Consider the following 23885-nt stretch of genomic DNA (forward strand, 5'->3'; position numbering starts at 1 on the left):
TAAGTTTTTAATTTTTAGTATGTCCCACTCATCTATTTTGTCTACTTTTGTTTGTGTGGTTTTCAAAATGTTTTGTAGTCTGTGTATTACCTGAATTAGTGCCCTCACATTTGTCCCTATTTTTTCATTGATGGCCTTCATAATTCTGGAATTCACTTTTAGGTCTTTAATCCATGCTGAGTTGGTTTTTGTATAAGGTGTGAGGTGAAGGTCTTGTTTCAGTCTTTTGCATATCATTTCCAGTTCTGCCAGCACCATCTGTTGAAAAGACTGTCACCTCCCCATACGAGATATTTAGGTGTTTTGTCAAAAATCAATTGGCTGTATGTAGATGCGTTAATCCCCAGTTGTATTTTGAGTACCTCATTTTCCAGCACTGTTTCTGACAATATTCTGGTGCTCTTCATCATGTTTCAATACTCGATATTCTGGTGCTAACAGTGTTTCTTTGCTATTCACAAGGTTTTCAGTGACTAAATATTTGAAAGTAGTCTGTCTCTCCTTCTTCCTAGTCTGTCTTTCAGCTGAAACCTGTCCACCATGGGGTGACCCTGCTAGTATTTAAAATACCAGTGGCATAGCTTCCAGAATCATAGCAACATGCAAGCCACTACAGTACGACAAACTGACAGACGAGTGGGGTTCAACAACGTTTGTTGTTATTGCTGTTAAGTGCTGTAGAGTTGGTTCTGACTCATAGCAACCCTGTATAGGGTTTCCAAGGAGCAGCTGGTGAGTTTAAACCACCAACCGTGTGGTTCAAACTGACCTTGCAGTCTAGTGCTTTATCCCACAGTAGCATACTAGGACTCCATAACAACACACAAACTGCCCCAATATAGCAAACTGACAGACGAGTGATGGATTTACTCCCTAGGACAGTACAATAGCTCATGTGCACCTTTCCTGATTTTTTTTGCATAGATTTATCCATCTATCCTTCAGTAAGCACTAGCACCTACTTTGTGACAGACATGTTACAGGATCTCAGTGCCACCTTGATCAAAGTTTTATGGTGGTACGTGCACTGCTGGCTGTAGGAAGAACAAGAGAGTTTCCATCTCCACTGGGCAGCATCAACACTCCCTGGCTTTCTGTAGAGCATTCTTTCCTAGCAATCTAAGGCACTTGAAGAAGCACTGGTGGCATTGTAGGATAAATATTGGACTCCTAATGGGCTGCCAAAGAACCTATAGATCCGTTTGAGAAGAAGTGCAGCCAGAGTGCTCTTTGGAGGCCAGAGGGCCAAACTTCGTCTCTCATACTTTGGACATATTGTCAGGAGGGACCAGTCGCTGGAGAAGGATGTCATGTTTGGCAGCGTGGAAGGTCAGAGAAAAAGAGGAAGACCCCCCCCAACGAAATGAATTGGCCAGATGGCAGCATCGATGGACTTAAGAGTATTGAGGTGGGCCCAGGATCAGGCAGTGTTTCGTTCTGCTTTGCATAAGGTTGCTATGAGTCGGTACCGACTCGATGGCACTTAACAACAACAACAGCAACAACCATAGGTTGGCAGTTCAAACACACCAGTCACTCCAAGGGGGAAAAATGAGATCTGCTCCATAAAGATTTTTCCACCTTGGAATCCCTATACAGGGTCACTATGACTGCATCAACTCAATAATTGTAATTGCAACTTTGTAAAGGGGAAACCAAGGCAACAGAGACTTGCTTGTCCTATTTGTGAGTTCCAGTTTCTCAATCTATGAATAATACAAATAGTCAGTTAACATTTTATACAGCAATACACAGGTTATAGAGCATTCTCATGAGAATAAAGTAGATCACAACTCCTTTGTACAGACAGATAAAGAGAGGCTCAAAGTGGCTAAGTGACTTGTACAGACTACTCTAGAGCAAGCTGGAAAGGACATTAGGGCCACTGGAGTCCCTTCAAATTCTAAGTTGCTATGATTCTTGGGTATTAGATGATATCATTAATAACTTATGCAAGTAAAATTTTGCTAAAGATAATTCAAAAACAACTTCAGTAATATGTTGACAGGTTGCTGCCAGAGGTTCAGGCCAGATTCAGACAGGGACATGGAACAAGGGATATCATTGCGGACATCAGAAGGATCTTGGCTGAAAGCAGAGAATATAAAGAAGATGTTTACCTGTGCTTTAATGACTATGCAAAGGCTTTCAATTGTGTGGATCATGACAAGCTATGGACAGCACTGCAGAGAATGAGTATTCCGGAACACTTAATTGTGCTCAATTAGACCAAGAGGCAGTTGCTGGAACAGAATAAGGGAACACAGAATGGTCTAAAATTAGGAAAGGTGTGTGCCAGGGTTGTATTCTTTCAATCTTTTCAAACCATACTTTTCAATCTTTGGAGTAAGAGCAGGCTAACAGGTCCCCTTTGAGGGAGCCATCTCAGTCTCCTTTCCTCCAAACCCCATTTTTCCCATTTCACTCTTTACACAAGCTACTCCAAACTCTGCTTACTTTTTTTCTATATGGAGAAACCCATATGACCTTTCACTGACCAGGTGTCAGCAGGAAGCCTTGAGAAAAAGGTGATGGTTGGGGGTATTTAAAACCATCCCCCTCAATAATCCATCCTTAAAATTTTGTGAATAAAGATATGTTTGTTTGTTTATGCTAATGATTCACTGATACTTCAACAGAAGCTAAAGAGACTAATTTTAAATGACCTCTTTTAACCTATATTCTATAATAGTTTAATGTGAGAGGTCCCGAAAAATTATTCCTCCCTTCCAAAATTCATAATCCTTAATCTTATGTGTTTTACCTCCTACTGAATGAGGTTGGGTTGACTCAGCCTCCAAAATTCACAGACCAGGCTATTTATCCATGACTGTCTTTACCCTCCTTGAGCAATGAGCTCAAACTGGGAACTCTGGAGTTCCTCTCTTGACTTTGCATCTTGACATCCTTTTCAGCCTTTGTCTTTTAGCCTCTCATCAAGAAAATTAGATCATCAACATCGTGGGTCAAAAAGAATTATCTTTGAACCTCTTGGTTGCAACTCTTAAGCGTGTACTTGTATGTGTATGTGAACCTGAAGTAGTATGAAATATGAAGGAAACTGGAGGAGAAGCTATGGTTAGGTGAAGGATATATATTGTGACTGTCACGTGCCCTGAATTTCTCTAAAAGGAGTGGTAGTGGTTATGTGCCACGGAGTCGGAACCGACTCATAGGGACCCTGTACAGGGTTTCTGAGGCTGTAAATCTTTACGGGAACAGAAAACCTCATCTTTCTCCCACGGAACTGCTGGTAGTTTCGAACTGCTGACCTTAAGGTTCGCAGCCCGATTCGTAACCACTACGCTACCACTATGCCAAAAGGAGTAGGAGAAAAGAAAAACTTGAGCTAGAGTTACCATAGGGCAAGCCTGTTTGCTACACTATTGAACTACCAAGGAAAGGAGGAGGAAGTTGTAACACTCTAGCTGTAGGACGCTGGGTGTGTGTAAGAGTTAGGATGCTATCATGTGGTGCAGAAATTTGCCAGCTCTTCCTCCACCTGGTTGCAGGCAGAGCCAGCGAACAGATAGATACTCCTTCACTGTCCTTTGTTTACTGCCTGTTCACTCTTTCAAAGCTTTTCTGTTTTAGAGTGTGTCCTCTGCTTTCTGATCTTTTCCCACAGCATTTGACCTTGTGTTAGTTTCCTATGGTTGCTGTAACAAATGACCCAAAACTTAGTAGCTTAAGACAACATAAATTTATTATCTTAAATAATATTAAAGTTCTGGAGGTGAAAAGTCCTAACCTAAAATCAATGGGTTAGCCGCATTCCTTTTGGAGGCTCTAGTGAAGAATTACTTTCTTGTCTCTTATATTAATGAGACTACCTATGTTCCTTGGCTGTGACCTCTTCCTCCATTTTCAAAACATTCTCTCTATCGTTGTTGTTACGTGCCATCGAGTCGATTTCAACTAATAGTAATCTTATGCACAACCGAACGAAACACTGCCCAGTTCTGCACCAGCACCTCACAATCATTGTTACACAAGGACCCCATTGCTGCTGCCACTGGGCCAGTCGATCTTGCTGTGGGTCTCTTTTTTTGCTTGCCTTCCACTTTACCAAGCATGATGTCCTTCTCCAGAGACTGATCCTTTCTGATAATATATTAAAAATATGAGAGACAAAGTGATGCTATTCTGGTTTCTAAGGAACATTCTGGCTGTACTTCTTCCAGCACAGATTTGTTTGTTCTTCTGGCAGTCCACAGTACTTTTAAAATTCTCCTCGAAACCATAACTCAAACGCATCAATTCTTCTATAGTCTTCCTTATTCAATGTCCAACTTTCACATGTGTATGAGGTTATTGAAAATACTTTAAGGTGCACCTTAGTCCTCAAACTGATAGATATGGTGGTGGTCATGGTTGTGTGCCATGGAGTTAGTCCTGACTCAGGATTTCTGAGGAGCCACACTGGGAGAATTAAATAACAAACCCCTGACTTCAGCATCTTTTTGAAGTTTTGTCTTCTTGTTGGATAGTGTTTTAACCTTTGTTATACAGGATCAATTTTTCCATGAACTTTTTTGAAGACCCCTCATATATATAGCATTAGCACATTGTTTTATAGTCATCTCTTAGCTCACCCATCTCAAGTATGCTGGCAAGGTCCTGAGGACAGAAACTTATGTCTTATTTGTAACTCCCAATCTACAAGGTTGACCCAACCAGAGGAAGACCCAACCAGGCAAACTAGATGAATTGACACAGCTGCAGCAATGGACTCAAACACAACTATTGTGAGACTAGAGCAGGACCAGGCGGTGTTTCATTCGGTTGTGCATAAAATCACTATGAGTCACAACCATGGATGGAAGAAAACCCTCACATTTCAAGCTGCAGTGGCCACTACATCTACAGGTAGTTTCTTTGAGGTCACTGTATCTCAAGCATTCAAAATTCCGGATCTAGCTGAGAAGTAAGAGTGGACTTAGTTGTCAGCAACAGAGAGGAGCACTGGATAGAGGCAGGATACCTGAACAGGGCAGGAACTTCGTAAACACTGAGCAAGTGTTGCTTTTACTTGATCTTTCCTCTCTAGATGGAGACTCAGGTTTCAGCCTGCTGTGAGGGGGGCTGTCTTTTGGTACCAGGAGGCTGAAAAGTACTTGCATTCCTCTTAGTCACATGCTGTGATCACCCAACTGCAGGGTAAAGGGTCAGACCTGAGGCTTGCAGTCATTGTTCCAAGATTAGGTGTCACAATCAACCTGCTTCCCCACCTCATTCTCAGAATTTCTTCTCTTGTTTCTGAAAGATCCCTGTAAAGGTGAGAGGTTAAATATTAGTCAAAGGCTGTGTTCTTATGAAGCTATGGAGAGAAGGTCAGGCAGGATAGAAGACAACCATAACAAGATTTTGTGTCCCTGCCCTTCAAACAACTGTGATCACCCACAGGAATACCATGAAGTTGACAATTTAAAGGAGTCTTACTGTCTGCCTTGACATGGTCTGTCTTGTAAAGGAGATAGCTTTCTGCCGTGAGGCCTTGGAGAGGTGGTCATATTCCCTTGTCGGCTTGTGGGAGGAGGAATTTCTTTGCTTTTTCTGTTCTACCCTGATTTTCCTCCAAGCACTTTCTTGTCACCTCCCCACCCTACTTGACCCCTCCCTTTTGATAGAGGATAATCTTCTTTGAGATCATGATCCAGTTTCTTATGCTATAATCCATACCTATCCTGGAGCCACATGAGTTTTGTTTTCTAATCTTCCTGCCATTCATAAATCAATCTTCTTTATCCTTTAGTCTTACAGCATGTGTTTGCTTTGAGGGGCCCAGTCTTGAACCCAGCATGCCCATCTCCTTCTGAGGAGAAGCTAAGGTCACAAATCCAATTGTTTAGAATGATTTTGGTTAGACTGTCACATGATCCTGAGATCTTTATTGAATTGAGTAAGATAAGCCAAATGTGTATTTATCTGGATAACTCAGTTTATCTGGAACATTCTGGAGTATTTACAAAATGTCCTCCCTCTTCAGGCACTTAAATCCTTCCTCTGACAACATGTTTTCATTCTCCTTACATGACACCATCTTGGATAACAGATCCTCCATGAGGAGTCAAGAGCTTCTATCTTAAAGTCAAGCTCTTTTGACTCTGTGAGGACACCTGGAGATTATGTCTCCTTTTGGTGAGATTCCTGGGGAGCCAGGAAGTTTGGTTTCATTGTGGAATGTATAAACTGATATGAAAATGGAAGGCTATTTGAATTGTGGTATTTTCTTTGACTCATTTATTAAATATTTGTTGTTGTTGTTGTTGTTAAGTGCCATCGAGTCGGGTCCAACCCATAGCCACCCTGTACAGGGTTTCCGAGGGTGTAAATCTTTACGGGAGTAGAAAGCCTCATCTTTCTCCCTACTATATGCAGGCACCAATAATATGCCCTAGGATTTAAAAACATGAAAGAGACACAGATCCTGCCATTCTAAATCTACCAGGAGAAGGGGTTGAGGATAAAAAAACCTTAATCATAATGCAAAAATTTAAGCATTGAAATTAGATATAAACAAATTAGTCTAGGAGTAGAGAGGAGGGAGACCCTTTGTTCCTTGTCTATAAACCATGGCTGGTATATTTTACCTTGCAGACACATTGTCAGGAATAAGTAAAAAGATAAAAATTCACAGAACAGATGGTCTTTGAGCTGTGTTTTGAAAGATGAGGAGTTTGCCAGGTGGATATGGTGCAAGGAGGATGGATAATAATGTCAGGACTTTCCTACCCTGCCAAAATAAAGAATCAAATAAAGTTGGAAAATACTTGAAAAGTAGAAGCACAATTTAAGGATAAGGTATTAATGTAACTCTGTCTGTCCTTCAAGTGAAGTCAGAGCCCAGGTTTGGCTTGAGGAGACAGAAATAGTGTCATGCTTTTACATGTATGACTTTCACCATGTGAGGACCAGGAGGCATTCTGGTTACTGTTTCAGGAAAAATAGGAAGCAGGGGATTTCTATTTTGTTCCCTTTATTCTCAAGTCTGTCATACCTTCAGGAAAATTGAGAGTCTCATTTCTGCAGCATAGAGCTCCCATGGGCCGCTTAGGAAATTTGGCAGTAAAACAGAGATCCCCCACACTCCTCCTAACAAACAGCCAGCCTGCCTCGGAGCTCTCATCCAGCCCTGTGAGATTCCACTTTGTTGAAATCTCTGTGGGGAATTGTGGGATGACATCAGACATCAAGAACATTATACATGAGAAAGCAAAAGGTCATTTAAAAAAAAAAAAAAAAACAGGAAAGAAAGAAAAAAACAAAATGGATGACAGAAGAGACTCTGAAACTTACTCTTGAGTGGTTGTTGTTGTTAAGTGCCATTGAGTTGGTTCTGACGCATAATGACCCTGTATAGAGCTTCTTAGGAGCAGCTGGTGAACTTGAATCACCAACCTTGTGGTTCAGCTCATTAACCCACAGCGCCATACCAGGACTTCTGATTGCCGAGAAGCTAAAAGTAAAGGATTATAATGAACTGTGCAAAGGCCTGGAGTTAGAAAATCATCTCAGGATGAAAGAATTGAAGAAAAAAATCTCAAGCCTTGAGCTGCAGTAGTTGAAGAATTCTGTGGCCAAAATGGAGTCCTGGTGTGGCACTGTAGGTTAAAGCGCCAGACAGCAAAACCGTTTGAACTGCAAGGTTGGTGGTTCAAGCTCACCAGCTGCTCCTTGGGAACCCTGTACAGGGCTGCTATGGGTCAGAACTGACTCAACAGCACTTAACAACAACATGGGCAAAATATTGACTGAAGCAGGAAACATCAATAGCAATAGAAGATGGGAGGAATACACAGTTGCTGTACCAAAAAGAATTACTGCAAGATGTTTACTTGTGCTTTATTGGCTATGCAAAGGCATCATAACAAACAGTGAATAACATTGTGAAAAACAGGTATTCCAGAATTCAATTGTGCACATGAATAACCAGTACATAGACTAAGAGGCAGTTGTTAAAACAGAACAAGGGGGTAATGAATGGCTTAAAATCAGGAAAAGTGTGTGTCAGGGTTGTATCCTTGCACTAGATTTAATCTGAATGCTGAGCAAATAATTCAAGAAGCTAGATTATATGAGGAATATGGCATCAGTCTTAGAGGAAGACTACTAACAACCTGTGGTATGCAGATGACACAACCTTGCTTGCTGGAAACAAATATACCTAAAATACTTTCTGATGAAGATCAAAGACTATTTTTCACTATGGATTGCACCACAATATAAAGAAAACAAAAATTATCACAACTGGACCAGTAAACAACATCATGATATATGGAGAAAAGATTGGAGTTGTCAAAGATTTAATTTTACTTGGATCCACAATCAGTACTCATGGAAGCAGCAGTCAAGAAATTAAGCAGTATATTACATTAGATAAATCTGCTGCAAAAAAAATCTCTTAAATTGTTGAAGAGCAAAGATGTCAGTTTAAGTACTAAGGTTCACCTGACCCAAGCCATGGTATTTTCCCTAGCCTCATATGTATATGAAAGTAGGACAATGAATAAAAAAGACTATAGAAGAATCAATATGTTTGAATAATGGTGTTGGTGAAGAATATTGAAAGTACCACGGATTGCCAGAAACAAACAAATCTGCCTTGGAAGAGGTACAAACAGAATGCTCCTTGGAAAGTAAGGATGGCGAGATATTGTCTCACCTGCTTTGGACATGTTGTCAGGAGGTACTAGTCCTTGTAGAAGGACATCATGCTTGGTAAATGGAGGGTCCACAAATAGGAAGACCCCCACCAAGATAAATTGACACAGTGGCAGGAACAATGAGCTACAAACATAACAATTGTGAGGGTGGTTCAAGACTGGGCAGTGTTTCAATCTGTTATGTATGGGGTCACTGTAAGTCAGAACCAATATGATGGCACCTAACAACAGACAGTGATCATGGGGACCCTATGATTATTAGATAAAGTTATTGTTAAGTGCCCTTGAGTCGGTTCCAACTCATAGGACCCTTGAATAGGAACAGTGGGTTTGAACCACTGACCTTGCTAGTAACAGTTCAGTGCTTATCCTACAGTGCCACACAGACTCCATTAAGTAAGAAAACTGAGTTAAAGCCCCCTGTACCACCAAAGAACATATAAGGATGGATGGCAAATAAGCTCATGAAATGATGTTCAACATTATGAGGGGACTTTTAAAAGTTGGTGGGAAAATGGAGTTGAAAGATAATGCAGTTTTTTCACAAACTTTTTGAAGCCTCTCATATTAGTGATTGTTGTTGTTAAGTGCCGTTGAGTCGATTCTGACCCATAGTGACCCTGTATAGGGTTTTCAAGGAGCAGCTGGTGAGCTTGAACCACCAACCTTGCAGTTCAAACAACTTTGCAGTCTGACGCATTAGTCCACAGAGCCACACCAAGACTCCTATATTAGTGATTAGGGAAATGCAAATCAAAACCACAGTAAAATATCATTGGTGATGGTCATGTGCCATGGAGTCAGTTCTGATTCATGGTAACCGTGCATAGGGTTTCTGAGGCTGTAAATCTTTACGAGAACAGAAAGCCTCGTCTTTCACCTGCAAAAAGGATGGTAGCTTCAAACTGCAACCTTGATGTTAGCAGCCTGACTCGAACCACTGCGCTACCAGAGTTCTTTAAAATACCATTATGTACCTATTAATCCACTGCCATCCAGTCAATTTCTGCTCATAGCTACTGAATAGGGTTTCTGAGGCTATAAATGTTTATGGAAGCAGGCAGCCTTGAAGCGACTGGTGAGTTTAAACTGCTGATCTTGTAATTAGTTGTCCAGTCACTAGAGTTCTTTACACACTTATTGGGATAACCAAAACTTAAGAATTAGCACTATCGAATGCTGGTAAGGTGAAAGAGCATCACTGATGGGAAGGCAAAATACTACAGCCACTTTGAAAAAAAGCTTAGCAGTTTCTTACAAAGATAAACATACATTTATTGTATGACTCAGAATCCCACTCATGGTTATTTACTCAAGGAAAATGAAAACCCTACTCAAAGATCCACTCAAATAATCTACATATGTATTCATAGCTGTGTTATTCGTGGTGGTGGCAGTTCCAACTCATAGCAACCCTGCATAGTGTTTCTGAGGTTGTAAATCTTTGCGGAACAGAAAGCCTCATCGTTCTCCCACGGAACCACTGGTAGTCTCGAACTGCTGTCCTTGAGGTTAGCGGCCCAACTCGTAACCGCTACACTACCAGACAGAACTCCTGTGGTTAATTAAAAGACTAAATACATTTATCAACTTTCATTACACTGTACACTTAAAAAGGTGAATTTTTCTGTGTTTAGATTATACCTTGATAAATCTAACTTTTAGAAAAGAAAGAAAGACTGATTGACTCAGACCTCTGTTGTCACAAAATCAGGCTCAGTAAAGTAACATCCAGAATCCCATCAGTTTCTCAGGGCTCCCTTGAACCTGTAATGACTTGAAGGCAAAATTCACACTCCCACCCTGATAGATGGAGTCCTGGTGTGGTGCTGTGGGTTAATGCACCAGATTGCAAAGCCGTTTGAACTGCAAGGTCGGTCAGTGGTTCAAACTCACCAGGTGATCCTTGGAAACCCTACACAGGATCGCTATGGGTCAGAATCGAATCAGTCAATCAGGCACTTAACAACAACCCTGAAAGATGGAGTCCTGGTATGGCACTGTGAGTTAATATGCTGGATTGCAAAGTCAGTTTGAACCATAAACTCAGTGGTTCAAGCTCACCAGTGGTTTCTCAGAAACCCTATACAAAGTTGCTATGGGTTGGAACCAACTCGGCGGCACTTAACAACTAAAAAACCCCTGATAGATACCGTTCCCCTCCCCGCCCCCCAAAGCCAGTGCCCCACACCTCCAGGGCAGGGCATTCTCTAACCAAGCTTTAATTTGGGACATGTAATCCCCATTTACAAACCATTAAACTAACCAAAGTTTCTGATCACACGGGCTGAGTTGGTGCGATGTTTGGCTCATCTGTTAAAATCTCATCAGCAGGAACAAGACACATTTCTGTTTCTGTGCACTGAGCATCACACAGCCTCATTATGGCCCCTGAAAGGAATATTTGGGTTCTGTCGTTTCAGTGCTCCTCACATGGGTCAACTGTTCCAGTGTGCGATGGGCCACCCGGGTTCAGGACATCTTCACAGCTGGGAAGCTCCTGGCTCTGGCCCTGATCATCGTTATGGGGATAGTACAGATCTGCAAAGGTGAGTGTCATCAGACCAACAGGGCTCCCCGCCCCATTTTCCACCCCTTGCATATAGATACCCCCTCACACTGTCTTTGGATGTGTGCACACCTGAGGTTTCCTAATTCTGTCTTTGAATGATTTCTTTCCTTTGCCTGCTTGACAAAAAGGGGAGAAATCATTTTCTCCAGAATGGTTTGAAGTAGGGAACACCCCATCCTAGTTTGCAGAGGTCAGTGCGCCCATGCTGACCTCATGACTCCAGCCCAACTAGGAGTCTGGACTCCTGTTTCCCCCAAGCCCAGGAAGAGTCCTATATTTTATATCTTGTCCATATCTTGCAATGAGGGGCAGAAGAACAGTGTTTTATATATTTCCAAATCAATCATAATCTCTACAAGAGAAAACTCTACATTCCCGGGGCCCCTGCCAACATTCTCCACTGGATTTGGTCCTTCCCAAGCCTGCGTCTATATTTGGTTTCCATGGGACCCATGGCATCACTAGGCTCTGCCCAGCGTCACTGCCTCATGGAGAAAGTCAGATGACAAATAAATAGCGAACTCTCCCACGTGCCCTCTCAGCAGTGCTGGTGCCCTGATTTTAACTCCAGGAAAGCTAATTATGTTTCTTTTATATGAGGGGGCTTTTAAAAGTTTGTGGAAAAATTTCATTATCTTTCAATTCTATTTGTCCACGAATTTTTTGAAGCTCCCAGTGTAACATACATGATTATTATAAACCAGTTGAATTAAGTTCTTTGTCAGGTTATATTGTTTGCAGGCATTTAGACTTAAGAAGATCATGGTGCTGTCTTTTCAAAAGCAGTACATCCCTCCTAATCTGGTCTCAATTCTTTCTCCTGACAAGTCTAATATCATTAGTTCTTTGTCCAAATGCTGGATTACAGATAAACAGTTTATGGTCAGTCACTCTGTGTCTTATTGCAACCGTACTTGAGGACCTACTATGTACAAGACACTGTACTAAAGCAGGGGAGAGCAATAGAATTAATATCAATAATTCAAAAGATTAGATAGGAAACTTAGGGAGCAGTGAGTGTATGTTTGTAGGGGAGAAATAGCTTAGAAAAAGAGGTGAGAACGGCGGCACAACTCAAAGACTAATCAGTATTACTGAATTGTACATGTAAAAACTAGTGCATTGGTGTATGTTCTAGTGTATATTCTCAACAGCAACAAAAAATTCATTATAAAAAGAAAAAAGTTCTTAGCCAAAGAACCTCTATCCTCCGATTCTGTGCCCTGATTAGGGAAACAGAAAGAGATGAGAGGATACAGTCGAAGAAAGACAGACAAGCTCTAACTAGTACAGCAGGATGGAAGCTTATGTTGGAGTGCTTGCTGTTCTTGATGCTTTCTTCATGAAAAGGTGCAAACTTTGATGACAAGGACATTGGTCATGACTCCAATCCTGTGTTTCCAAAGCCAAACAAGGTCCCCTGGGCAGCGAGCCTCCCAGTATACCCTCCCCTCCCCAGTGACCTCCTCTGGCCTTTCTTTCCAAGTATGTTCTGGTAACTTCTGGATCTGTAGTTCCCTGGTCTGTTTAGCCCTACATCTCCAATTTGCTGGGTTCACTAGAGATAGGACAGTGAGCTGGTGTTCGTGGCTGCAGGGAGGGGGTAAGAGACAGGACCAGGCAGGCCAGGGGCTGCCAGGGCCTCTGACTTGTCTCTTTGAGCCTTCTACCCATTATGTCCACAGGAGAATACTTCTGGCTGGAGCCCAAGAACGCGTTTGAGAATTTCCAACAGCCCGACATTGGCCTCATCGCACTAGCGTTTCTTCAGGGCTCCTTTGCCTATGGAGGCTGGAATTTCCTTAATTACGTGACTGAGGAACTTGTTGATCCTCACAAGTGAGTTGAAATAGCCCAGCTCTTCCCCTTTCCCTTGAAGGGCACAGCACCTACACCTGGAAAGAGGGATCCCAATAGATGCCCATGCCCACTTATCCTTCCCCACTCCATTCCTCTTTTCTGACCTGAAGAGATAGTTCATCTTCAAGGAACTTAAACCATTTGCCATGTACTCTGCCAGGAGGAGAAAAATGATCTAGTGACTGTCCCAGAATAGGTTAAAAGCTGAAAACTCTGCTAAGATAACTCCACAGCCTTAGAAAATAAAATGTGCCCCAGGAGGCTTCTAGGCATCTTACTCACCTGTCTTAAGACAGGCCAATCTTTGTGACTTGAGACAGGGGAAAGGGATACAATGTGGAGATTTGGGTCAAGGAGAGATCAGCCGGTGTGAGGCATATTTTCAGCCTAAATGTTTCATTGCCTTCCAATTATCCTGCCCATATTGAGACAAAATATACTTCCCAGGGAGAGGGAGTAGCACCCAAAACTATAAGGCACTCACGGGACCCCACAGAGAGGTAGATGGTCCCTAGGTGTTACACCTTCCCCCTCTCATTTCCTCTTCTCTACAGGAACCTTCCCAGAGCCATCTACATCTCCATCCCACTGGTCACATTTGTATATGTCTTTGCCAATATTGCTTATGTCACTGCAATGTCCCCTCAGGAGCTGCTGGCATCAAACGCAGTCGCTGTGGTAAGAAATCAAACCCCCAAGTCTCTCAAACTATGAATGGTGACGAGACTTGCTTCCTTTCCCTGACTACATGACCTTGTGTCATTCTAATGTCCAGGGGGCAGTGAGTCCACATACTGTCCTCACTGGGGCATCTTCAAGTGCCCAGGAACAAACTGACGGCTACATTGTACAACAGCAGAATTGAGCAGTTGGAACAGAGACTATATGGATCACAAAGCTGAAAATATGTACGATTTGACCTTTCATAGAAAAAGGTTAAACCAGTTGCCATCCAACTAATTTTACCTTATGGCAACCTCATGTGTGTCATGGTAGAACTGTGCTCCATAGCATTTTCGATGGCTGATTTTTCTAAAAAAGCTCACAAGGCTTTTCTTCTGTGGCACTTTTAGGTGTGTGCCTAAACCTCCAGCCTTTTGATTAGTAGTCAAGTGCAGTTAACCATTTATACCACACAGGGACTCCAAAAAGTTTGCCAACCTTTGAAAATTTAATGAGTGTATAAAAGAGATAGGCTCTTCCTCAATGACGTTATCTTTCACAAGACACACCATTTCATTCTGCCTCTTTTCCTCCTCTAGAAAATGTGCAGTTTGACTCCTTCACTCAACCTAGAAAACTGTGGTGGTGATGCTATTGTGCCATAGAGTCAGTTCCAACTCATAGCAACCCTGTATAGGGTTTCCGAGGCTGTAAATCTTAACAGGAGTAGAAAGCGTTATCTTTCTCCCACAGAAAACTGTGTGCAGGGAAACAATTAACAAGCATATGCTTTGTGCTTTTAGAGAGCATGCTGATTCAAGAGGTTGGGATCTTTAATATATAGGACCCATGTTATAACCTCACCTGACTTTAGGATGTGCTCAGTCCCACTCTGCCAAATGTTCTTGTTATTAAGTGCCATTGAGTTGGTTCCGACTCATAGCTACCCTGTGTAGGGTTTCCAAGGAGTTTGAACTGTTGACCTTGTAGTTCAAACCAACCATCCTACAGTGCCACACCAGGATTTCCCCTGCCAAATAGTACCATCAGTAATCTTACTTCTGAAAACTCTAAAGCAGGAGGCTCTCAAGTTTCTTCTGCAACCTATTCCCAAAATCAACAGCCTTCCCCAGAAGGATTGCGACCCTAAACAAGCCCTTCCCCCACCAACACGACTGCTTCCTCTCTCCATGAAGTGCTGTAAATAAGTGTATACCTGGCTTTGAATCACCAGTCTATATCTTTACAGGCTTTTCTTTCTCAACCTAAATAGTGGCTCATTCTTATAATTTCCCCTCAAAGTCATCTCTTACAACCCTCACAACAACCCTGTGAATCAGGATTCATCACTGTTTTTAAAACGGGAAAATTAGACTAAAAAAACCATGACCCTTGTTTAAGATCTCATGTGCCCAAGTGGAGGGTTAGGAAATGAACCCAAATCTGTGTAACTCACAGGCCCAAGTCCTTTCCTGTGTAGTATATAATGTGTGTGAGGCCTAGACACTCACCACCTGGATTCCAGTCCTGGCCCCCTACATTTTGGATGTGTGGTCCTGGGCAGACTACCTGATCACTTTGTACCTCAGTCTCCTCATCCATAAAGTTGGGTTAATAAAGTTATTCTTATTATTACAATCATACATAGGCTCTTACAGTTAATTTGTCCAAAATGTTTCTTGAACCCACACTGTATACTTATCCTGGTAGAAAGTCATGGTGTATGAGGGACTAGGAGTCCTGGTGTGGCGCCGTAGAGTTAGCACTGCAAACCACAGGATCAGTGGTTCAAACCCACCAGCCTCTCCTTGGAAATCCTATACAGGGTCGCTGTGAGTCGGAACCAGCTCCACAGCACTTAACAACAGGGTACCATAGATGTCTCTCCCTTCAAGGAACTTAGCCAGACAGAATCAACAAGGCTGGAGATGAGAGAGGAGGCTTCCTGGTAGTGAGGTGCATGCTCAGGGGCTGGGGGTCCAATGAAAAGTTGATGGGAGAACAGCTGGTATGCCAGTCATTGCTTTTGGGGGTGAGGAGGATGTGCAGTGCTGTGTCTGAGCTTTCCTTGCCCCTTCTCCCCTTGTTTTCTCTCCTAGACTTTTGGAGAGAAGCTCCTGGGTGTGATGACATGGATCATGCCCATTTCCGTTGCCCTGTCCACATTTGGAGGTGTCAATGGGTCTCTTTTCACCTCTTCCCGGTGAGTGTTGCTGGGCCCTCCCTGGCCAGCGGCCACTCTGCTGTCCACATTGCTCTGTCTATATGTGGGGCAGGGGGTTGTCTCCATCAGCAGGGCTCTGTGTACGCACCTGGGAGGTGACCTTGCAGAGGGGTGTGTGCTCATGTGAGGGTATGCAATGTCTGTGTGGATGCAAAAGGCCGTGTGCTGCTCAGTGGTGACTCAGGCTGTGTGTGACATGCAGACCCGGTGTGCTCCACATTGCAGATTGAGTAGAGGACTGAGGAAGCCCCCGACTGGTGCTGTCCCAGGTCAGGGGGCTGTGGCTGAAGACAGGACAATGACTTGGCTGTAGTTCTAAAGTAGAGTTTCTACTCTCCTTGCTCTAAAGGAACTCCACACTGAGAAGGAACAGGAGGGAGACCTGTGCCCAGGCCTCTGGGTTTCATCTCCCATGGGTGGGAAAACTATGGGACTGGACTGCAGGTGAATTGTAAGATCTCTGTGTGCCCTACAGGATCAAGGCTCCTTCCTGTTTAGCAGACAGGTAGCTGTGGGGGCCTTTACATGGCCTATGTGAGACATGTCAAGCAAATGGGGTGGGGAAGAGCAAAAAGAGAGCATCTGTCCAAAGATAGAGCAGATCTTTCAGCCATAACTGCTCTCCAAAATTTTCTGGGAAGCCAGAGGCATGGCATTTTCCCCAGTTGCTATCTCCACAGATCTGGGAATCTAGTCCCTTTTTGGTGTCCCCTGTTGCTTCGCTTCCCCTCTTGTGTCTTGAATTGAATGAATGTGAGACAAGGTCAGCAGATGCCAGTGATTTCCATTGTGTTGTCAAAGCGGTCTTCCCAGGGCTCTAGTAAAGTCCCCTGTCCCCAGAAGACCATCCCACTTACAAGAGCTCAGCCACTTCCCAAATGTCCATTGCTTCAGAGAAGCGTTCCTGTGGAATGAGAGGGAAGTGCCATCTTTTCAGGGCCCAGGACAGGAAAAAGGAAGTGCAGGTGTCACCTGCATCCCGGGGGCCCTCTGATGCTCACCCACAGCAACCTCGTGTGCGTGTTACACAGGAGCAGTGGCCACCTGGAGGCCCCAGCCGAGGGCGAGCAGTGGAAGACAGTGACTCAGGAGACTCTCTGGGATCTGTTGGAGGAGAGTGACTGGCTCCAGTCACTTTAGAGTGGGGTTTGTCCCTCGGGCAGACCGAGCACAGCGGTCAGCATGCATGTGAATAGTCGTGTGTGCATGCAGGAGACAGTGGTGCATGGTGTGCCTCGCCTCTGGTTCAGAGGCACGACCTCACCCAGGCCTCTTTTGATCATCTTTCCAGTGCCTTACTCCTCCCTTCCTCTCCTCCCTCTTTCCTGTTCTCACCGTTTTGTGATTTGGAATATGGAGAGGATGATCCTTCCTGAGAAGTAGAAGTGTGTGTGGGTGTGTGTTATGCTTAACATCATTGTCTCCTCTGTTGTCTGCTAGCCAGGCCAGGACTGTCTCTTGTGAACTTGACACTTGCAAATGCTGTTGGATCAGACAGTTATACTTAGTCCAGCTGCACGTGGGGAGGAATGTGGACCCTGGCTATGTGCATGAGATTGGGGTTCAGTCTGGCACATGAGGCTGTACTGTAGAGGGCCAATAGCATGGGGCAGGGGTGCTATGGGATTGCATGAAGCTGATGGCATTGGCTTAGGTAGTTGATGGTAAATGCGTATGAGTACCTAGAACTACAACCAACTCCTACACCTCTGATGAGCTGCTGCTGTTAGCTTCACTTTCCTCCCCACACAGATTACAATGTAAGTGATGAGTAATGGTTCTCTTCAAACTCCCAGCATTACACCATCCCCTGCCTGTCACTCCTTAGATGATTCTTCCCCTACAAAATCTTAGAAAAACTCGAAAGTGATCTAATTTGCACTAATATGTAAATAATTGCCACAGTTCATAGTATCTTCTTTTCTCTTGGAAGAAGGGCTGCCTTTTATGTTGGTATTTTTCTTTTTTTTTAGAAAGAACTTTTAGACAGCAGAATCTTGGTTATGATACTGAACTATAGTTTTAAAAGATGCTACCATTGAGGAAAACCCCTGAGTATACCAAATCTCTCTGTATTATTTCTTACAACTACATGCCTGTCTACCAGTATCTGAAAATAATTTTTTTAAATTAAATTATGGGCTCCTGGTATGGCACTATACAGTAAGCACTGGACTGCCTACCACATGATCATTGGTTCAAACCCAGTTGGAACCAACTCTATGGCACTTGTCAACAACAACAATAAAGTGTGGGGGTAGTTTATCTTGGAGCCGATCCAGACTCATTGTGACCCTGTATGGGGTTTCCAAGGCTATAAATCTTTATAAACGCAGAAACCTCATCTTTCTCCCATGGAGCAGCTGGTAGGTAAAGTAATTAAAATCATATTGTATGGAGTCATACCATTTTCTCTTCTGCTTTTTTCATCTAATGCTCTACAGTGAACATGTCCTCAGGTAACCACATGTCTTTCATTCTTGCTGTAAAATATATGTTATTGTTGTTAAGTGCCATTGAGTCATTTCTGACCCATAGCGACCCTGAACAGGGTTTCCGAGGCTGTAAATCTTGACGGGAGCAGAAAGCTTCATCTTTCTCCCATGGAGCAGCTGGTAGTTTCGAGCTGCTAACCTTGCGGTTCGCAGCCCAATTCATAACCACTGCGCTACCAGAGCTCCTTTGTAAAATATATGGACATACCATAATTTATTTCATTAAGCCCCTTCCTAGTTTTATTTATTAACTTTTTATTGCAAATTGGGTGAAGGTTTGCAGAGCAGAAATCATCAGTTTTACGTTCGACGATTGTTTCGTTCACATTGTTTTGTCTCATTGACTCTGATCCTCTCAGTGTAATGTTGAACGGAAAACTGATGATTTCTGCCCTGTGTTTCTGTTTCCGTTCCTCCTCCTTTCCTAACTCTTCTGAACTTTGTCCTTGGGTAAATGCTACCCTTTTGATCTGAAATGGTTGATTATTCTAATGTGTGCGTACCTCACTAGTTAGTTTAATAGTTGTGACACTTATGGACAGCCATGTAACCATCACCCAAAACACGGTTTAGAACATTCCTACATATCCCCCAAGTTCCCTCAGGCCTTTTTCTATGCAAACCCCAAGGAGGCAACCACATCTGATTGGGATATGAGTGTTTTTAAGGCTTTCACCATATCGTACATACAATCCCAGTGTACCATAGAATCTGTCTCTCTTGAGGGGATTAAGGCCTTAGGGAACAAAGACAAATTGCTCCAGCTGCACCTTCTAGACACTATCAACCATCTACAGAGCAACAGTAGAATCATTAGCAAGCCAGATCCACTGAGACCATGCACAGGGTCCATCCATTAATGCACTGGGGCTGCCTTGGGTTTGCCTGCACCTGCATTTGTGAACATAGGCCCTGTGACTGGTGGGCTGTAAGGTGTGCATGTGAAGGCAGGTACCTGCTTGAAGGGGAAGGGAGGTAGCTCCTATCTTGGGGCACAGGTGGGCATGAATGGGTGGTCTATGAGCTCTCCAGGCTTACCTGCCTTTCTCTCTGCCAGGCTGTTCTTTGCTGGAGCCAGGGAGGGCCACCTACCCATCGTGCTGGCCATGATCCATGTGAAGCGCTGCACCCCAATCCCAGCTCTGCTCTTCACAGTAAGGGACTCCCCTGCTGCCACCTCTGCGTACCCCCTCACTCCTTCCCTCTGTACCTGCTATTGGCTGGGAGGTCACTTTGCACTGTGTACCCCTCCTGGTCTGCTGCTAAGTTTCACTGGGTCTTAGATTGTCCAGCAAATGGCATGCAGGGGCTTTACTAATGTTCAGAGTCCATGGGTGATGCAAATGGTTAACATACTTGGCTGCTAACTAAAAGGTTGGTGTTTTGAGCCCACCCAGAAGAAAGATATGACAATCTACTGAAAACTCAGCCATTGAAAATCCTGTGGAGCCCAATTCGGCTTTGACACATGTGGGGTCACCACAAGTCAGAATTGAAACATCACAAAATTTCCCATGGTGCTTCTCTACAACTGTCTCATCATTGGCCACCCCTCATCCATCCCCACCAATCTTCTTGCCTAGGAGGTCCTGCCAGGCTCTTAGACAACATCACGTACAACATTAGAATGTTAGGATACACCAAATAGGGAAAAATCATTTTTAAAAAAAGGAAGACTAGTAAACTGAAAATGGAGAAAATGAAACTTGGGATGAGAAAAAATGAAGCTAAAATGACCCCAGAGTAGAATCATTCAGAGACACATCCCCATTGAGGTGTTTGACTTTGTTTGGAGATTCCAAATAAAACACTGAAAATGACTGATCCACTGGAGAATGAGTTAGAAACCAAGCTAATGGCACTTTCAGGAGTCAAGGGCATTGTACAACATCGGGAGGAATTTCAGAATGTTCAAATGTGGGATGAAGGTCATCTTGATTTGCGCAAATGGAGTTTGAACAGTCAGTGCTGTAAGTACTAGGACAGCAAGGCTGCTGAAGCAAGAATCTGGCCTGTTTCCTCGTAAAAATCTCCTCACTTATTTCTTACCATCAGATCTCACAGGAAAACAGAACCTTTTATTGGCCTCACAAATTTACAGAGGGAAAGAACATGGTTCTGAGAGAGCCCCTGAGATGATTTTGAAATGAGAACATGGACTCCATTAAGAAGACCTCAGAAGGTTTAAATAAGTTAATATTTGTAGAATACTAAGAATATAAGAACATGGTACAATAACTAAGTGCTGTGTAACTGTCTGCTAAATTTAAAAAAGAAAAGGAAATAAATTAGATGACTCAGCCAGAGGGGGAAAAAAGTGAGGGCAAGATTAAAGCCTTCCTCTGCAGTAAACAACCTTCTCTAAGGGATTAAAAATTAAAATTTAAAAAAGAGAAAGCTATTAACTTGCGCTCCAATCAAGGGAGAAACGTAAAGAAACAAGGGCTGACATACAGGCCTATGGCTAATCCAACTGTTTACCACCAGTGTCCTTTCTGATTAGTTAGTGTCTGTGCCATACTAGTCATTAAATATTTAATCACCCTTACAGTAAGAATGAACTTCCTCACAATGAAAGTGTTAGTCATGGCCTGAGTTACTTGGGGAGGTGGTAAAGTCTCTCTGTTTTGAGACATAAAATGGCCTAGAGGCAGAAGAAGGGCCACCTAAGCATCTCCTCCAGACTCTAAAAACCTTTCCAATCACTGACAAGAACTTCTCCTACTCCCCCAGTGCATGTCCACCCTGCTGATGCTGGTCACCAGTGACATATACACACTTATCAACTACGTTGGCTTCATCAACTACCTCTTCTATGGGGTCACAATTGCTGGACAGATAGTCCTTCGGTGGAAGAAGCCTGATATCCCCCGCCCCATCAAGGTAAGAACCCCCTTTGAAGTGCCTTCTTCCTTCTCTACTGGCTCAGTTTTAAATCACTTCTGTTCTTGGCTGCTGACCCTTCTTAGACCATCATCTTTCTGATGAAAGCAGACCCTTTGGGAAGCAAGGGACATGTGCGAATGGGACAGCCATTTTCAGTAGACAGGATTAGAGAAAACTGCAGCTGGGAGAATAAATGAGATTCAATTTTACTTTCATGATGCCAGTCCCCTGTTTGCTGCCACTCTGAGTCTTAAACTCCAGTTGATTTCTTCAAGGCTCTTTGATCTCTCCAACATTATTCCTGGACCCTCTAGTCTGGTCATTCTTCTCCATGTCTCTCTAGATAGTTGGATTCACTTGTGCTATGTCCGTATCTCAGAATCCTCCCCTCTGCCTATCTAAATTCTAGCCATTTTCCAAATGGCCTCAAGTGTTTCCTCTTCCTTGATGCTTTCCAGTGCAATTCAGCCCTGCATGAGCCCTTTTTATAAATGACTGTGGTCCTACACAGAATAGGGTGCTCAGTGAACCTATTGGTTGTTAAAAGGAGTAATTTGGGGACAGGAATGGATGGGAGAGTTTAGTACAAGACATATTAGAGTGTTGTGGGCTCTCCTGCAAGTTAAAAGAATAAAGAGTAGCCTTAAGCCAATTTGAACAATCCTATTTGTGTTCCTAGTGTGGTACTATAGGATCAGCAAGGGACTGCAAGCCACAAGGTCTGCAGTTCAAACCTACCAGCTGCTCCCTGATAGCCCTATACAGTGTTGCTATGACTTGGAACTGATTCTACGGCACTTAACAATAATGGAAACTAGATGCTTCCAGAAGATTCTTCCAACTTGGGAATTAAGGGCTTCCCATATCGCTCAGTTCCCTTGTGGCATTTCCACTACCACTTTTCTACCACACAGAGAAAACTTGCTAAAGCCAAAAAGACATCAAATTACCCCACAACCCACTACCAGCATGCCCTCTGAGAGGGGAGGACAAAGAGGAGAAAGATAGCAGAATCTTAGGAACTCTCCACATACGATTGGCAAAACTGGGTGAACTTGTGGAGTTGATGCTTCTTTTTTATTTTTTTAAGTAAAGTCAAGATCCTAGGCTGCCTTATAATTTGCTGGGTTTCCTGATTTCTTGCATCTTGGCAGTTTTTATCTTCTTAAATTGCTTGAAAGAAACCTATTGGGGCTGATCCTAGGGAAGGGCATGGCTATTCACCACATTGTACCTAGAAGTGAGGGAGGGGCAGGGAATCTTGACTGACCCACATACTTTCCTTCCTGCCCTTCATACATGTCTCCCCTTCCTCTGCATCTGGGGACCTCAGCAAGTATACACCCCTGTTAGTGTCCATGGGCTCCTCTGGCTGCCATAGGCACATGACCTGAATAATGAAGCCTTGTCTGATCCCATCCAGGAGGGAGGAAATGAACAGTGAGGAACATTTCCTCCCTAGCTCCCCCATCCTCTTCCTTTTCACCAATATTTGTTGACATAGTTAGTGTTTGCTCTATCAGGGCCTGGGATGTGGGAGCCATAGAATTAAGTGCAGTCTGGCTTCTGCCTTCACGGATGATTCACTGTGGGTGAAGAGGAGGGAAGATGCATCGGTCCTGAGCTTCCGCGTCCACCCAGCTAATAATGCCTCTGCTCCAACTATAGATCAACTTGATCTTCCCCGTCATTTACTTGCTGTTCTGGGCCTTCCTGCTAGTCTTCAGCCTGTGGTCGGAGCCAGTGGTGTGTGGCATCGGCCTGGCCATCATGCTGACAGGCGTACCTGTCTATTTCCTGGGTGTTTACTGGCAACACAAACCCCAGTGTGTCTATGACTTCATTGGTAAGTTGTTGAGGGTTCCAGGTGTCTAGAGGTGCTCCTGCTCTGGAATGAGTGATTAACGGTCTTCAGGGGAGGCCAAACAGGACTAGGAAATCTAGGTTCATCTTAACCTGGGACCACAGAGCAATAGCAAGAAAAGCCACATGCCTTCCCATAGACTGCTGTGAAAAGAAAAGCTGACATTTCTACAAAAGCCTTAAACCTACAGGAATAGACAACCTGTTAGCAATCCTACAGGAGCTTCCTTGGACTGGGTGGAGGCCAATGTAGACTCTGGAATCAATGGTTAATGGGTAGAGGAAAGGTGGAAGACTGGAGCCTTGATGTGCAAGGGGCAACTAGCGAAATAGGTTACCCAGAAGACACAGGAGGCAGGGGAGGGGGCCAATCCCTGGAGAAGGAGTCTGTGTGCTGAGGCAAAACCTGGGGCAAGAAAGATGGGCAAGGCCACAGCATGGCTGGTGGGGTTGAAGGGTCACTCAACACTGACCCGGGTCCTCTCTGTTCTCCTCCTGCAGAGTTGATAACCCTGGTGAGCCAAAAGATGTGTGTGGTCGTGTACCCCAAGATAGATGGGGACTCGCAAGCAGCAGAAATGAGTGAGGAGATGGAAGAGCAGCAGCGGCCCATATACAGTCATACTCCCTCCAAAGAGAAGGACTTGGAGGAATAG

General features: G+C 43.7%; 1 protein-coding gene across 1 annotated transcript in view; it reads left to right on the forward strand.

The window, feature by feature from the left end:
- Positions 1 to 23885, forward strand: part of SLC7A8 (solute carrier family 7 (amino acid transporter light chain, L system), member 8) — a 64011-nt gene extending 40126 nt beyond the window's left edge. Inside the window, exons 4-11 of the mRNA XM_006835439.1 lie at positions 11090 to 11215; positions 12924 to 13077; positions 13653 to 13776; positions 15861 to 15964; positions 19538 to 19634; positions 21214 to 21363; positions 23035 to 23212; positions 23731 to 23885. Of these exons, the coding sequence (XP_006835502.1) occupies positions 11090 to 11215; positions 12924 to 13077; positions 13653 to 13776; positions 15861 to 15964; positions 19538 to 19634; positions 21214 to 21363; positions 23035 to 23212; positions 23731 to 23885 (1088 nt within the window). The remainder of the gene's footprint in view (positions 1 to 11089; positions 11216 to 12923; positions 13078 to 13652; positions 13777 to 15860; positions 15965 to 19537; positions 19635 to 21213; positions 21364 to 23034; positions 23213 to 23730) is intronic.

Source organism: Chrysochloris asiatica, unplaced genomic scaffold (genome assembly GCF_000296735.1).
Source record: "Chrysochloris asiatica unplaced genomic scaffold, ChrAsi1.0 scaffold00017, whole genome shotgun sequence".
NCBI lineage: Eukaryota > Metazoa > Chordata > Mammalia > Afrosoricida > Chrysochloridae > Chrysochloris > Chrysochloris asiatica.